Source organism: Bos indicus x Bos taurus, chromosome 24 (genome assembly GCF_003369695.1).
Source record: "Bos indicus x Bos taurus breed Angus x Brahman F1 hybrid chromosome 24, Bos_hybrid_MaternalHap_v2.0, whole genome shotgun sequence".
Lineage (NCBI taxonomy): Eukaryota > Metazoa > Chordata > Mammalia > Artiodactyla > Bovidae > Bos > Bos indicus x Bos taurus.
In genome coordinates, this window is record NC_040099.1 from 46,110,651 (window position 1) to 46,128,179 (window position 17,529).

Sequence of the window (17,529 nt, forward strand, 5' to 3'; positions counted from 1 at the left end):
CCCAGGCTCAGTAGTTGTGGTGCTTTGGGCTTAGTTACTCTGTAGCACGTGGGATCTTCCTGGATCGGGAGTTGAACCCGTGTCTCCTGTTTTGGTAGGTAGGTTCTTTACCAGGGAAGCCGCAGAATGCCCGTGTTGTCAGCAGCTAAGAACAGGACCTGAGCGGGGAGAAAAGTAACAGATAGTAGAACATTTATGTTTATATGTTTATAGTAAGCAAAAAGTAGACTGTGTCATATTAGATCAATGAAAGGGTTTTTCAGTTATCCTCCTGCTGCTGTCTGCCACATAGTGAACTATCAAGGGAACTCGATGGAATGATGTCTTATTGAACCTTTACTAACACCATGTAGCTTAATGTTTGTGTCTCTCTGTGACTTGTGGGACATTATGATAATTGCCTTCTTTATCATCAGTTGTTCAGGGTGACATACTACTTGCCTTATACATTGTTAGCATTCTCTTAAAAACTACCAGTTAATGAACTTCGTGCTGTATTGGTCACAACTCTCGTGGTTAAAGATTATGTCCTGTTTCTCTTATGAGTAAGTGGAGTTGTAGCACACACAGTGGGGGAAAGATATTAGGTTCTGAAGCTAGCATAGGAGGTGGATAATGCGTGTGTAGGGTGTTTTCTTTTAAACCCTTTAAGTCATTCTTAAAATAGAGAGTATTAGGTTTTCTGGGTTCACAAAGTAGTTTATCTGTATTTAGTGGCTATTGTTTATGAAACAAAACATAGACTAGACTCGTTTTCGGTGTGATGAAAGGTTTACGGGAACTAGGAAGAACAGATGAAACAACAGATTGAGGTTTTTCGGCTTAATGCCTGTCTAGAGCAGCTCCTATTGAGCAAAATGGCAGACAGCTTTGATCACATAATTATTTTTGTTCACTTGTCAGATGCACGTAATTGATGGGTTTTTTCCCTTTAACGAAGATGTGCATTTGATGTCACTCCCCTGTAGCTCTCTCCCTTGCTTCTTTTCTTTGAAGGTTGGAACATAAAAGTAATCATTCCAGTTAACTTGTTCTAGATCAATTTTTTGAAGCATTTATATTAGTTAAAAATGTGTGCTACCTATATCAAAGTTTTGAGGATCCTTTTCTTGAACACTTTAAATAAAGTTTTAAAGTTGAGAATACTTGTTTGGTTGCTTGCTGGCCTTGCAAGTTGAGTAATAGAAGATTAATATTGTGCCATTTTTAGTAGCCATGTATGCCAGTATTTGGTTGCATTAAGTCCTTTGAATTTGACTTGTTCGAGCAATTAATAGATACATATATTTTAAAGGCCCATATGATGGCTACTTTTACTATCCACTTAGAAAGGTAGGAATGTTATGTTGATTCAGTGATCTGCCATTTCTGTTTATTGATTTTTGTGTGTTTTTGTACAGGTTGGTTTCCTGTTACATCTTTGACATAGTTTCCTAGACTGCTCCATGAATTAACTCGAAAATCTGAAATGAAGATGGAGGAGGCAGTGGGAAAAGTTGAAGAACTCATTGAGTCTGAAGTGCCACCAAAAACATCTGAACAAGAGACAGCTAAGGAGGAAGATGGATCTGTGGAACTGGAATCTCAAGTTCCAAAAGATGGTGTGGTGGATTCTACAGTTCTTTCTTCAATGCCCTGCTTGTTGATGGAACTGAGAAGGGACTCTTCTGAGTCTCAGTTAGCATCCACAGAGAGTGACAAGCCGACAACTGGCCGAGTTTACGAGAGTGATTCCTCTAACCACTGTATGCTTTCCCCTTCCTCTAGCGGCCACCTGGCCGATTCAGATACATTGTCTTCTGCAGAGGAGAATGAACCCTCCCAGGCAGAAACAGCGGTAGAAGGAGACCCTTCCGGAGTGTCTGGTGCCACAGTTGGGCGTAAGTCTCGCCGGTCACGATCTGAAAGTGAAACATCCACCATGGCTGCCAAGAAAAACCGGCAATCCAGTGATAAACAGAATGGCCGAGTTGCCAAGGTTAAAGGTCATCGGAGCCAAAAGCACAAGGAGAGAATCAGGCTACTGAGGCAGAAACGGGAGGCTGCTGCACGGAAGAAGTATAACCTGTTGCAGGACAGTAGTACCAGTGATAGTGACCTGACTTGTGACTCAAGCACGAGCTCATCAGATGATGATGAAGAGGTTTCAGGGAGCAGCAAGACAATCACTGCAGAGATACCAGGTAGAGGATGTTTTTTAAACTGACTGTAGAGCACCTCATGGCATTTCTCAGCTCTTGGGCTCAGTTAGATGAGTGACACTTGAAAAAAATCCAGGAGACCTGCAGCTCTATGTAAATTTGAAGACTGCAGTGTGTTAACAAGACACGCCAATTTAAAAATCTGTTCTGAGGTTTCTAGTGCACTTTAGCACATCAGCCCGAAAAAAAAAAAAAAAATTAATGATAGGGACAAGATTATTTTTAAAGAATGGAATTTCTCACAAGTCTTTCTCTGTAACCCACTACCTGAACTCCCATCATTGCCTTTCTAGCACTGCTTAGATCTAATACTCACTGTTCAGTGTTATTACCAAGTACATATTCCTCAGGAATAGGCACCTTGCTTTATTATATAGCCACTGCAGTCAAGCTGATGGTGTCTGAAATAACATGTTCTATCTTTTGTTAAAGGTTTCTAATAACTGTTCCTGCTAAAACAGTAGTTTTATGTATTCCCCTTCTCCCTCATTCAGTGCATGATTAGCTTGTTGTCACTTGCATTTGAAAAGAATGTTTTTTGCAAAATTTCCCCCTCAACACCCCCAAGTTTAAAAAGTTCAGTAGAAATCCACTGTTTCAGCTCTCATTGATATGAGTCTGTAATTTATTACATGTTTGACATAATCGGCTTTCTCTATATTACTTTGTCTGATACTGTGTACTATGAAGGCAGTCTTGAGATTTTCTACTGGAAGAAAAATGAGATCTGAACTGTCCTTAATTGGGTGAATTCTCATTGTTGAAGAGACTTTCGATTAGGAACATTCTGTAAAGTAGTCAGCATGTAATAGATCATGGCAGTGTTATTTGTTGCTATGGTAAAGAGGGGGAAGTTTTGGTTTTCAAAGTTTTATGGGTGACTTTTTTTCTCCTAGTTTTTTGAAAGGTTTCTGATTCTATACATCAGCATATTGCTGATATACGAAGAATATTTCAAGAAAAATCATATTGGTTAATTAAATCTATAACTAACCAAACTTACAGAAACTCAGTAACAAGAACGATTTTATAGGTATTCAACTTACAATAAAAGTATCATTCATATAGTATATTAAATGTGTTCCTAACAATTGTTGGACATGCTTACTGTTTTAATATCTATTGAATTAATTACTGGGAGAGAGGGTTTAATTGAAGCCCAGCAGTTGACTGCATGAGAGAAGCAGACATTAGGGTTGTTTTAAGGCAGGTATATTTAAATTTTATATTTAGTGTTTTAAGGAAAGCCTATTAACAACCATACAGTCGTTTATGCCTTCTTAGGTCCTGTACTAATCTACTACTCATGATCATAATGGATCTCTTGATACAGTGCTTAATTCCACTCACTAAACAGATTTTTATGTAACTGCCCAATGCTTCTTTGTCTTTTTATGGAAACGGAGAAGGTGGGTGAGCAAAAATTCTCTTTGAAGATAGACCCCATTGTAGAGATAGCATGAGAAATACCTTCAAGGACGTTCTCCCTGTTGGGCTTATATAGATTAGGTGTGCTTTGTTCATGTTTTCCAAACCCCTCTGCTAATTGACTACCTTGACCAGTATCTAAAACTTCTAAAATGCCAGTCATCTATTTCTTGTCTGTTCTGAATTGTATACCAACCAAAACACCAAAGTAAATTATCTGTATCTATAATTTAGTTTGTTTTGAAAATATGTAGAGTTTTCAGACTATGTAGAGTAATCATGGAGAACCAAATGGTAGGTAAGGTGCAGGGCCACTCTATGACTATCTGGGCTGCACACCACAGTTTCTGAAGATGCTGTATGCATGAGCAGCTATGAATGGTCTTTCCTAGAATTATGCAAAGTGACAAAGATAGAACAGCTTAAGTTTAAATATTAGGAAGTTCATTTCAACTATCCACATTGTTATCCCTGAAAAATTTTGACATTGGCCTTTTCTGTTGTCATAATTATGTGTACCTCATTTTCTTGAGTCACATTATAACTTTGGGGCAGGAGGGATACACTCTGCCCTAATTGCAAGGCAGTTGCTGAAAAGTCACATAGATTGTAAAGGTAGGATAAATTGTGAGCTGACTTGAAACATGAGTGCAGCACTGTGGACATTCAGGTGAACTTAAACTGGACATGTCTAACAATGAATCTCTTGGGATCTGGAATTTGAATGCTCGATTTATACAGAATGGAAACGAAGAGGGAGAATAAAAACTGATATTCTTGCTTTACACTTTCATTAAGATGCAAATAATTTTAGTAGTTCAGAAGTGCTTTATAAACTTTGTTTGGCAGCAGTTTAAACACTGAAGGAATTATGCTAAATGTTAACTTACGCCAAACAATTTAACAATTAATGCATTTTCTTTTAAAGAGTGAAAATAATGTTGCAGACTTACATAGTACCTGGTGATGCATAATAATTGAGTTTGATATTTGGATCACAGATGTTTACAAAGTGGTTTTGTTGTCTTAGTTAGCATTTAGCTGACAGGCAGCTTTGTATCCACACTAGGTCATTCTCTCCTTGAAGTTTTCAAAACTATTGATATATTTCTCTTTTAAGAACCTGGAAGTATCATATCAAGATAACTCTGGCAGTTCTTTCATTTGGGGGATTTAGAGATGAGCAAAAATAGAGTGTTTCATAGTGGATATTAATGTGAAAATAGTGTATGGTGGTTTTGAGTTTTCAAGGTTTTTATTGAGTATCTCATTTATAGATGATCTTTTTATATTATTAATCATTCTTTGCAGTTTTATTATTGGAGCATTACTTCTTCACGGGTTGTGAGAGACATCAGTTTTTCTGTAAAATCACTTTGAAACTAGATATATAAAGTCTGCTCTCGCAGGGAATTTTTGTTTTTTGTTTTGTTTTGGCTGTGCCACATGGCTTGTGGGATTTTAGTTCCTTGATCAGAGATTGAATGCAAATCTTTGGCATTGAAAGGATGGAGTCCTAACCACTGGATGGCCGTGGAACTCCCCCAGGACATTTTTATTTTAGTGAATGTGAGTAACAGACAACAGACTTCAATTCATAAATTCTCTGAATAGAGCAGCTTATGTGCATCATTGAGGGTGGGCAGCAGAGAAAAGTTTTTCCAGTGACATGTTTTTCGTAAATATTTAGTATACAATAAACCTCACAGTAGCTTTATCTTGTGTGTGTGTGCTCAGTTGGTCACTTGTGTCTGACTCTTTGCGACCCCATGGACTATAGCCCACCAGACTCTTCTGTCCATGGTGTTTTCCAGGCAAGAATACTGGAGTGGGTTGCCATTTCCTACTCCAGGGGATCTTCCCAACCCGGGGATCAAACCCATGTCTTCTGTGTCTCCTACGTTGTCAGGCAGATTCTTTACCACTGTGCCACCTGGAAAGCCTGTAGCTTCATCTTATCTTGGCTATAATGACCTACTTTTGTGTAGTTTAGTAGTGCACCATGTAAGTGACTACTCGGACTGAGGCTCAAAAATAGTATCCATCTTGGTAGGTAAGGGTCAGTTGGTTTGCATTTAGAAAATCTAATTCGTCTATTTTGGAGAATGTCAGGCTGTAGAGGACACCTAAGATCATCTGAGTCCTTAATCCTTTGTGGTCAGGCTGGAGCAGCTCAGCCCTCCTGAAGCTAGGATCTCAGCATTCACAACTCACCACAATTATTTATACAGTGAAATCCCTCATGATTAGTTATAGTTTTACCTTACAGTTTTTCCTATGTAGAGACTTATTGTGCCTGATCATTTAACTCTTGGAAATGAAAAAAATTTTTCTTTAAGTAGTAAATCCTTCGTAGAAAAATTTGAAAATAGAAAAATGTGAAGTCTAAGATTAAAATCCTGTTTATGTTAACATTTAAGAGTATCGCCTTCCATAATAGATAAGAGAATTGGTCATACTATGTGTACTTTTCTTTCCCTCTAATATTGCATTTTGAACATTTAACCAAAACACAATGGTCTCCCTAAAACCATGTGTGGATTTTGAATAATTTATCTAACTATAAAATAACTTCCCAAATGTTGGCCTTTGGGCTGTTTTTAGCTTTTGCTATTATGAAGAAGGGTATGAACACTTTTAAGTCTCTCAACACATACTGCCAAACTACTCTTTAAGACTTTATTGAGTTTATTTTATCCAGGAGCTTAAGTGTTGGTTGCATTATTTTCTCTCTTTTGAGTGTTTATGAAAATGTTGCTGGTTTGATGAAAGAATTGTATCTTGGCATTAATTTGTATTTCTTTGATCACTAATGAAGTTGAAAAATCATACTGGCCATTTGTATTCTTTTGGTAAACAATCTATTCATGTTCTTTGCACATTTTCCTCTTGCTACACTTTTGTTTAAAATTGATTTGTAAGGGTTTGTAACCTACTGAGGGATGAATTACTTGAAAAATTTTATTATTAATTTAAGCTGTAGGGACTTGCAGTGGAAGATGAGACCCCAAACCCAGGTTGGGAATCCTGTAACCTGTTTCCTGTTTGAATATGAGGTGACTGAAAGCCCCATGGCCATAATTTAAAATCTGATTGTATTTTGGCAGCTGTTTAGGAGACTCATTAAATACATTGATAACAAAATACCAAGACTGTGTAATCAGGTGAAAACTGCCTGAAAGCAGTGATTAGTAAATGCAAACAAAGAACGTAGTATCTTGTGCAGTTTTCAGTCTGGCTGTGTGTTAGAATCACTTGAGTGGGGAGCACTTAAAACTTACAATGCCCAGGCTCCATTCCAGACTTGTTAAATCAGAATCTCTGGATCTGACCCAGGCATCAGCATTTTCTCCCCAGCTTTTTGGAAACATAATTGACATATGACATTGTATAAATTTAAGGTATATAAGGTATTGATTTAATAAATGTCAGTTCAGTTCAGTCTCTCAGTCTTGTCCGACTCTTTGTGACCCCATGGACTGCAGCACGCCAGGCTTCCTTGTCCATCATCAACTCCCCAAGCTTGCTCAGACTTAGGTCCATTGAGTCAGTGATGCCATCCAACCATCTCATTCTCTGTTGTCCCCTTCTCCTAAATGTATATATTGTGAAATTTATTAGCATAGGGTTAGCTAACACACCTCTTATTTGCATACTTAACGATTTATGTATTAGGAAGTTGTCTTCTTTCAAATATATGATGTAGTATTGTTAACTATAGTCACTATGGTGTATTAAATCCCTAGAACTTAGTCTTATACAACTGGGAGTCCGTCCCCTTTGATCACCTTAACTCATTCTTGCTGCACTCTGTACTCTCCGCCAAACTACTCTTGTGCTTTTATAGTTTGGTTTTCTTAAGATTGCACATGCAAGTGTGATCATGCAATATTTGTCTTTCGCTGACTTATTTCACTTAGCATAAAGGTACCAGCATTTTTAAACTCCCTGGTGATGACATTGGGCAGCCAGACTGAGAACTACTCAGTCAGTTAAGCAGTGATATGTGAAGTCTCCCATAACTAAAAATCATTGTAGTCTGCTTCAGTTAAGTTCTGAACAGTAGAGTCTCGTTTTTTAAAATGTTCTTAATTATAAAAACCACAGCACAGTCTTTATAAATTAGCAAACATGAGCAATTAAAAATTTTTATCCATTTAAGTGATTTTATTAAAAGCATGCATTGTTTAAATGTGATCTCCTCAATACTACAGTGTCCAGATAATGTTACCTTAAATTTAGAAGCTTTGAAATGTTACTGGTGGATATTCTTTGACAATCTCTAATGTTAAAGCACTGAGGTATTGTTTTCAGCCTGTTCTTCCTAATTTATTTCCTTAGGTGAGTGCCCTTAAAAACTTCGTGTATGCAAAAGCATAAACTTTGCTTTTGATATGTCTTTCTCAAAGTAGGATATATTTTAGTGTTAAAAGGACATATGTGTGTTTAAGATGAGAATATGGTCCCTGGTTGGTTTTCTTTTTTTAGATGTATTTTTCAGAGCAATTGTAGGTTCACAGCAGAATAAAACGGAAGGTAAGGAGATTTCCCATTTATTCCCCTTCTCACCTGCGTGCAGCCTCCTCCACTAGCAGCACCTGCACAAAACGGGACGTTTGTGCCTAGACTGACACGTCATCACTCAGGGCCCGTGGTTTATATGTTAGGGTTCATACTCGGTATTGTACATCCTGTTTGTTTTGACATGTGTAATTGCGTCGTCTTTTTAGACTTTAAAATGTCTTTGCTTTTAGTGCGTTTTGCTGGTAGTCATCTTTATAAGGCTGCATCTTATCTCGCTGTCCTTAGCACAAGTGTTCTCATACCATTTTGTTGAATTCAGCTTTTAAATACTGAAAAATAAGCAGCACCAGAATCTGAAACATCAAAGTAGTTGTATAAATTCCTGTCCTGTACACTACAGTTTACCCAGCACTTATAATGGATATAAACTGTTTAAAGAAAGTTTAATATACTTCAAACTCCTTTTAGTTTCTCCATAAGCTGAATGTGTTATACTTTGGGGAAAGGTATGTCCTTCTTGAAGACGTTTACTTATAAATAAGGTGTTTTTTTTTTTTTTTAATGTGGAGAGAGGGCATGGAATGGAGTAATCAGGGGTGGAGGAATAAAATGAAGTTAGAGGGAAAAGTTGGTAACAATAAACTTGATGAAGTTTTTATTTGCTAGGTAGAATTGGGCTCAGAGTTTGTCCTGTAGCCTTTTAGGCATTGAGTAGAGGTGAGGTGGCATGATATAAGCAGTTCTCTTAATATAGGAGAAACACTGCATTTCTTGATACTGAGACCTGGGAAACTTTTCTTTTGCCTATTCATAAAAAGCCACTATGAGATAAAGTAAACTATATTTTCAGAAATATTCTGGGATAAATATAATAGAGCATTTCATGGGGGCAGTTCTTTATAAAGACTTCTTGATATAGGTAGATGGTATAAGGCCAAGCTTGATTGATTCCATCATTCATTCATTCAGCAAAGTTTGGACACCTGCTATGCGGCATTGGGAATGCAACAGTGAATGAAACATGTCTGCCCTCGTGGAACATCATCTTTTTTGAGGAGACAGATAATAAATGAATTCATCATATGCTCTCAAGTAGGAATATACATTATGAATAATAATAAAGCAAGATATAAGAGTTCAGATAAAAATGAACTAGAGATGGGGTAGAATAGCTGTATTAGGTAGCATAGGCAAGAGTGATCTGAGGAGGTAACATTTTTAATAGTTACCCGAAGAAAAGAGTTCAGTATAATTAGTTTTACTAGAAACCCAAAGTATTTGGGACCCAAACCAAAACTAATCTGGCCTAGTTCAAGGATAAAACACTGTATATAGAAGAGCATATCCTAAAACTGGAATCCTCTGAAACCACTGTTCTACTTGATATTAATAGGTGTACACTGTTCACACATTTGAAAAGTGCTGGATCATGTGGAAACAGATTTGTCTACTGCAGGACAACTCAGAGCCATTAATGTGCTCTCCAAAAGAGCAGAATATGATTTGTATATCCAAAACTTAACCACAAAACTTTTTTTTTTTTGAGATACATGTTTTAGTACCTTGCATAAACCAGGGTTTATAAAAAATATTACACAGCAGTATACATGGATTCTGTATATCCTTTATGTGGTTTTTCCATAAGGAAAACAATTTTTTTTAACTTAAGAGTAGTTGATGAAAATCAATTAACAGAATTATTTATACTGACTTATTATGGTCAGCTGTTAAAACACCTTTTAGAATTTTAAAGTCATGGTGTGAAAATATTCAGGGATACAGTGATATTCAGTCAGGGTTGTACACTGGAATCACCCAGGGGGCTTAAAACAAACCTATGCCTGGGAGCTGCCTACGTTTTGGTGTTTGTTATACCATTCCAGGTCTTTATGTTTAGCAAGTTTGAAAGCTACTGATACTTTCAAACTTGAGTAGTTAGTTGTATAGTACAAAATATAAAATCCTAGGCAGATTCAGTGAAGCTATGAAAAAAGGGTAGTGTCATGTTATTTTTCTCAGAATTACTTGTGTTTGGTTAATTAAGTGCTCCTTGTCATTGCTGAATCTATTTGCCTGTTCTTGGTAGTGCTTAAGTCATTTTCCTGAATAAGCATGTCTTCATAAAAATACAATTTTCTGATTTAATGACGTTTTATCAAATGGCCTCACTGCCTTTAAAACTGACTTCAGTCATACTGGCGGATCTGAAGGAGCGCCCAGCGAAGTTTTAGGATTACTTGGCAGGGGTGCTGTGTGTGTTAGAAACGTTATAGGCAGTGTCCTAGAAGAGGTCATGAGCTGTTATTCCAAGATGCAGAGGCAGACAGAGAAGTTCCGAATGTGGATGGAAAAACTAACTCACCTTGACTGGTGAAGAGGACAAGCAGCTACTGGAGCCCAGGGAACTTAAAATGCAGCTAGTTGGCCAAGGCATTTCCCCATCACCCATCAGGTGCTTACTCGCATTGCCTGATTCCCAAGACCTGCTGCAACAGCCCTTTGTGGCTTGTTGGAATGTTGACAGCACATTCGAATTCTCAGACGTTACACTTTTCTGATTAACTTTGTTGAAAATGGGAATATTATAGAACAACCTTTGAATCTATCACAAAATTAATTGTGTTAACTATCTGCTTTTTGAATTGTGTAAGAAAGAATATGCTTTTGCCCATTTTAAGTTTCTTTTGGTAATGTTTTAAAAATTAAATAGTAAACAAGTTGCTTTTTAAAAAATTAGTTATTCAAAACAAAATTTCATGAATTCTAGTTAGAGTTTTGTTACATGTGCTTGGAACATAGAACCGTATTTATATGATGATAGGAGTGATCCTCCTGAGAAGGCAATGGCACCCCACTCCAGTACTCTTGCCTGGAAAATCCCATGGATGGACGAGCCTGGAAGGCTGCAGTCCATGGGGTTGCTGAGGGTTGGACACGACTGAGCGACTTCACTTTCACTTTTCACTTTCATGCATTGGAGAAGGAAATGGCAACCACAGGGACATCCTGGTGGGCTGCCGTCTATGGGGTCGCACAAAGTCGGACACAACTGAAGTGATTCAGCAGCAGCAGGAGTGATCCTCATCTTTATGCTTTTTTCATGCCAAAAGCATAAATATCAGTAAGATATAAAATAGGGAATCTTAGTGAATCCAGATAGGTAAGTGGTTAATTCCCTTAGAGTCTCTTAGCATTAATCTCTACAACAGTGTTGACTTGCTTGTGATTCCTGTAAGAGGAATGATGTAATTAATCTCATTCTGGAGGTCATGAGTGAATATTGCATGAGCATTTTTATGTCATTCTTTCATAGGTCATTTAATGAACTGATTTTGTTGCTAGTCTTTAATGACTTGTATGAAGTAGCCTTTGTGTGCAGGAAGAATGAATTACTTTTTGAGCAAATTAATGCTCTGTACCTGCTATGTGAGATACTGTAAGGAATGCAGATTAGACAGGAGTTTGAGTTTATGTGTGAGAAAAGCAGTATTTTTCCAATGTTACATAGATGGGTTTTTATTTTAAGCTTTAACTCTCTAAGCAGTTACCTGGCAGAATCCGGTGAAATTGGTACTCTGATGTAAAGGGTAACCCTCTAGAGGATAGAGATGAAATGGTCACTCTATTAAGGGTATGTATTGAATGGGTTTTTAAATTAATAGTGACTAAATGTATTGGCTAATGTACTACCAATTTAATTTTGTTTTCAGTCCCTGGACTGAAAATAAATGGTATGTTAAAGAGTCCATGGCGTGTGTCAAAGGGGAGAAAATAGCACAGCATTGTTAGCTTTGCAACATGATAGATTTTCAGTGTGTGGCCCAGGACTGAGAAATAGTGTGAGAAAAAGCTAATTTAGGAAGAAAATTTTCAGTAGGTGTATATAACTTTGCTAACATTACCTTGTGCTTTTTTAAAAAAATTGTACTTCCTACTGGATTTACTTACAATAAAAATATGGTAGTTTTTCCCCTTCAAATTTATAAGTTAACTTCTCAATATGAGTAAGGTTATTTTAATATTTAATATAGTTGCAACTGAAAAAGATCTGATTGTCTGTTTTGCAAGAGGAAGGATAGGTGATATATTTGGAGTTTCATATATAGTTGGACATTAGAACGACAGGAGTTTGAACTGCACAGGTCTTATATGCAGATTTTTTGCACTAAATATGAACTGTGGTTCTGCACAATCTGTGCTTGATAGTATTCATGGATGTGGGACCACAGACTGTTACAAAGTTTTGTGTGGATTTTCTTCAACTGTGCAGTGGGTGGGAGCCCAACTTTAGGGTCAGCTGTATAAACAATAAAGACCTTTGTTTTATTTTAGTAATTTACCAGTAACTACTCAGAAAAATTGTCTTCACTTTTTCTATTTAGTTCTATATTCAGATATCTATACCTTGTAAATTAACTGTAATAGATTGAATCAATTTATTTTGCTTTTTTGAAGTGAAAAATGACTTAAAATTTTTTTTTCTTTTTAGAGCTTAATACATGAGAATTGGGAATTAACTTTGGGAGAGTTATAACTGATGGGTTTTTCTCTGACATGATAGCACAACACTTGTAAACTACTTCAGCTAATATTTTTTTAACTTTCCTGTTTTATACCAATAAGAAGAGCATATTGGTTTTGGGTGAGAAGTTTTTTGCTAATCTATAATATTTATTTTAAATTAAGATGTTTTCAGGGAAGTTTGTTCTGTATTCGGCTTTTCCCTGGGATCACAGATTTTACTAGACATGGATTTTTAGATAAAAGAAAATGTCAATTTCAGCATGTTAACATGACTGCTTTTCTATGCATGCATAACTGCTTCAAGAACTTAACAGATTTCTTCTTTGATTCATGATTTAATGTTTCATATATTAAGCATGTAGTGAAATGCTTTTTATTTTTAAAATAGAAAACATGAATGAATCCTTTAAGAATAACATAAAAAGTAACGTAGACATTATTCTTAGTATTGACTGGACATGTTCTGTTTCTTGTTGTTATTAGATAATGGACTAGGAAATCTACAGATTTTATTTGCCTAAAAGAGAAAAATGTCAGTTGAGTGGAATTATCAAGGTAAAGTTTTAATAATTGATATTCAAGGTAAAAATATTGTAAATATTTGAGAAGGTATCGAGCATAATAAATTTGAGGAAGCTTTTTCTACATAAATTTGTATAAAGATATGGAAAGAGAGGTTTTGGTAGAAAGAAGAGGAACACCGGAATGTACTGATTTAATTCATAGAATATATGCTAAAATATTAAAATTTATTCCAAAACAAAATTTTATATTTTGTGGTTTGAAAAGTTTAACCTTAAAAATAATTTTGTACCAGAAGCATACATACAGTTTTTTCCCCTGATTTTCAGTTTGTCGTGGTGTCTTGAAAATGTGTTGCTGTCTTAAGGAGTATTGTTTTGAAACAGTAGTTGTTTTTTTTTTTTTTAATGAATCGTGCTTTAAAGTAATTATGCTTTTTCCAGATTGCACGATTTAAAAATTCTTCTTTCAGAAAAATTTGTTTTTGTATTGTGGACAAAGAAGTATTAAGTATTTGAAGTAGTTATAATAGTTTTTTAAAAACGACTGCTGTTTTGGATTATTGAATGCTCCTTCACTGAGGCAGTCTGTATTCCTAAGATCATAGTCTAAATACATACTAAGAAGTGGAAATTATTTTTGGATTATGTGGTGGCATTTTTATATCGGTATTATTTTAGAAGTGCCTAGTGGTCATCCCTTGTGCTGTGCTGTGCTTAGTTGCTCAGTCGTGTCTGACTCCTTGCAACCCCATGGACCCACAAGGCTTCTCTGTCCATGGGGATTCTCCAAGCAAGAATACTGCAGTGGGTTGCCATGCCCTCCTCCAGGGGATCTTCTCAACCTAGGGATCGAACCCAGGTCTCCCGCATTGCAGGCACATTCTTTGCTGTCTGGGCCACCAAGGAAGCCCATGAATACTGGAATGGGTAGTAGCCTATCCTTTCTCCAGGGGGAAATTCCCGACCCAGGAATCGAACTGGAGTCTCTTGGATTGTAGGTGGATTCGTTACCAGCTGAGCTACCAGGGAACCCTGGTCTTCCCTTAACTTACCTTAAATTGGCTTAATTTTCCTAGAATTTTAAGTACAGGGAATATATCCTGTTTGGGCTTTTTTGTGGTGTATAAAGGGCTAATGCTGGACAGAAACGTCTTTTAGTTGATCTAGATCAATGCTAGACATGATCTAGACATGGTTGAAATGCTTTTTATTTAAGAATATAATCCCACTCTGCTCAGTGTTATGTGGCAGCCTGGATGGGTGGGTGGGTTTGGGGGAGAATGGATACTTGTAGATATATAGCTGAGTCCCTTTTCTGTCCACCTGTAACTGTCACAACATTGTTAAATGGCTACCCAGTTAATCAGCTGTATCCTAATACCAAATAAAAGGTTAATAAAAGAAAAGAGTATAATCCCAGGAGAATGTGCTCCCAAATATGGCTGCCACCAGTATCTACAGGCCCCAGGGCAAGCCAGGCAGTGGCCCCTCTGCTTCTCTGTGAAGCTTGGGAAGATCAGGGAGATGACCTTTGGAGAGTCACTGAGGACTGGCAGATTGCAGTGCTTTATAGGGAATTACTGCAAGAAAAGAAAGAGAAGACAAACACAGATGGTTCATTTAAAGTATCTTTGCTCATTTTAATCAGTCCAGTTTTCAAGAAAAGGATCAATTCCGAAAGAAATAGAGGAAAGATTAAAATGAAGACTATAATCCCATATAATCTACATATGCTATTTAGTTGCTGGTATTTAAGCGGGGGGCGCTATAGTGAATATGTTTTCCGATAATCTATCTACAGACTGTTTTCTGCCTAGAGTCTCCTAGTTCAGTGTTGTAGGACATTAGATCCTAATCATTTTTAAGAAAATTTAACCAGCAGATTTAAGATTAGAGTTATCAGGTTATTTGAGCCTCTCATTGCATAATACCTCTCAGTTATATTAATGTGTAATTTGTGTGCATTATTAAAACTTGAGTGTAATAAGAGCTCAAATAAAAATTTAATTTAGAACACAACACAATAAAATTAAAATCTTAAAACTTAATATTTTGCATGAAGTTTTTTTTTTTTTACTTAAAGGATCTGTCATTTTGGGGGCTCCAAGAGAAAAGCCTGTTCTTTGTTACTAAGTCAAAGGAATAAGCCTAGTCTCAAGAGTGTGTGTGTGCATGTGCTCATGAAGGTGTGTGGACCTTCAGAATTATGAAATAATCCTGTATTCTTATTAATGCTATAGTTGGCAGGTTGTGCTGGAAACATAACTATGCAATAGTCTACAGGGATTTTAATGGATTCAAGTCACTAATATATCCATTCATTGCTTCCTAAATGTGTATAAAAAAAAAATTGCCACATACGAGTTAGAGTGATTAAGTTAGGTGGAAAAATTTATTTCTTAGATTATCAGGTAAAGATTTGGACTGCTTGTTTGTTTCATTAGCAGACTGAGTAAAAGAATATACACGAATTAGTTTATTTTGCTTCATTGCTTTTGTCATTCCTTAGTTATGTGTATTTAACAGCAGATACTGTGATCTGAAGGTTGAGATATAGCACAATTTAATGAAATATATTGCTTAAGGTTTATATGCAGGTCAGATAACATGGGCAGATTATTTTACAGAACTTGACTTTATTTTTTATTTTTTTTTTCTTCTTCAGAACTTGACTTTAAAAAATAGTTACCTGTTATATTTTGTTTAGCTTGTATTGATTTCCTCTCTTCTGTTTGAATTATTTAAATAGTATAGTAAGGGGCACAATGGAAAAGATTTTGTGGGGTTTCACATGTGAGAAAACACAGTATCAAAACAATTTGAGCAGATTTATTAAACTGAAATTTAATTAATTTTTTATTAAATTTGCTTTAATAAAAATTGTTCTCAAAGAATAATTCTCAGAATCTTCTCTAAAAATGGCATATATGCCCTCAATCATTGTACAGATAAGAAACTTGTCGTTTTTAATCTGTCTGGAACAGTTATATGAGTACATTAATAGTTATCAATGTGAATAACTTCCGAGTTCTATACTTTTCATTTTTTTCTTGATTCTGTTTTTAATTTCTCTGAAGTTTAGGAAAAGTTAGTGGGGATTGAAACCAAAGTAATGAATAGATCTTTTCATATTATCTTAAAATACTACAACGTACAATAGAAGACATGTTAAGAAATGAAGGAATAATAATCCATGAGGAAGTGTATTCTTTGATAATCAAGTCTTAAAACTTTAAAATTTGGGAAGAATGTTATCAAATTGCTGTGATTTTTATTTTTAGTGCATTTTCTTTATATCTTTTACCTAATTCTGCATTTGAAGTGTATCAGTTGACCTAGATAAATAAAAATGTTTAAAAAGAAATGTTTCTTGTTACTCTATTTAGGATCCTTTTACATTAGTTATAGTGATTCCCTACCAGTTAATTCACATTAGGTGTTCCTTAGTACAGAAACCTGCTTTTCCATAATGAAATGAATGGCATTAGTTTATAGGTAGTATCACTAATAATAGATTTCACATGGTGTTTTTCAGATAATTTTCTGTCTTTTTGCAGTTGGTATATTGAAAAAGGAAATAACAAAATATCAGTGCTAACATAAAAGGTGAAGATTCTTCTCCTTTATATGTTCTTCTGAGTTATCCTGTTAAAAATTGAAGACTGTTTAGAAAATAGCAAAATGTAGCCTACCTTGAGGAATAACCAAAAAGCTGAGTGGATGTGTCTTAGCAGGGTACATAGACACGAGGATGTGGCGAAAGTCATGTCAATTTTTCGTGTTCTTCCTTCTTGTATGTAGTAGTGTAGATGTTTTAGTTTTGTTCTCCATTGATGTGAATCCTCAAAACAGAAATTGTGGATTTGTCCTTGAAATACAAAGATAAATTGAAAGATGGTGACCTCTGCAAGTGTCCTGTTTTCTGTATTTAATCTTGAATATTTTCCTTCGATACTTTCAAAGTTAACTATTCATCAGTGTTATAGGTAACTTCTCTGGGCAAAATGACCTGTCATTTGTCAGTATGATGTAAGAACAGATGTAATCCTTAAAACTCTATTTCTCCCTTGTAAATGGAACATCTAAATTTTTAATAATTGAGTTGGATATAATGGGAAAAACACAAAATAGGCATCAATTCATTTTATTTAAAAATGATTTTTTAACTTCTGACATAGAATTTCAGTGCATATTGCTGCATTTTATTTTCATTTAGCACTATCTTATTTTTCTTTTTACTAAAATAGCTTTATAATACTATAAAGGAAAAATACCCAGTTTTTGGTATTTAAAGTTGTTATTTTAGAAATGGCACTTTTTGTCTTTTC

The 17,529-nt window shown here is 35.7% G+C and overlaps 1 protein-coding gene across 5 annotated transcripts in view; it reads left to right on the top strand.

Moving 5' to 3' along the window:
- The window catches only part of C24H18orf25 (chromosome 24 C18orf25 homolog), an 86,137-nt gene that overhangs the window by 36,370 nt on the left and 32,238 nt on the right, over window positions 1-17,529 (top strand). For all 5 annotated transcript variants that reach the window (XM_027526403.1, XM_027526402.1, XM_027526406.1 and 2 more), the window contains exon 2: window positions 1,401-2,183. In XM_027526403.1, coding sequence (XP_027382204.1) covers window positions 1,469-2,183 — 715 coding nt within the window. In that variant the 5' untranslated portion in view covers window positions 1,401-1,468. The remainder of the gene's footprint in view (window positions 1-1,400; window positions 2,184-17,529) is intronic.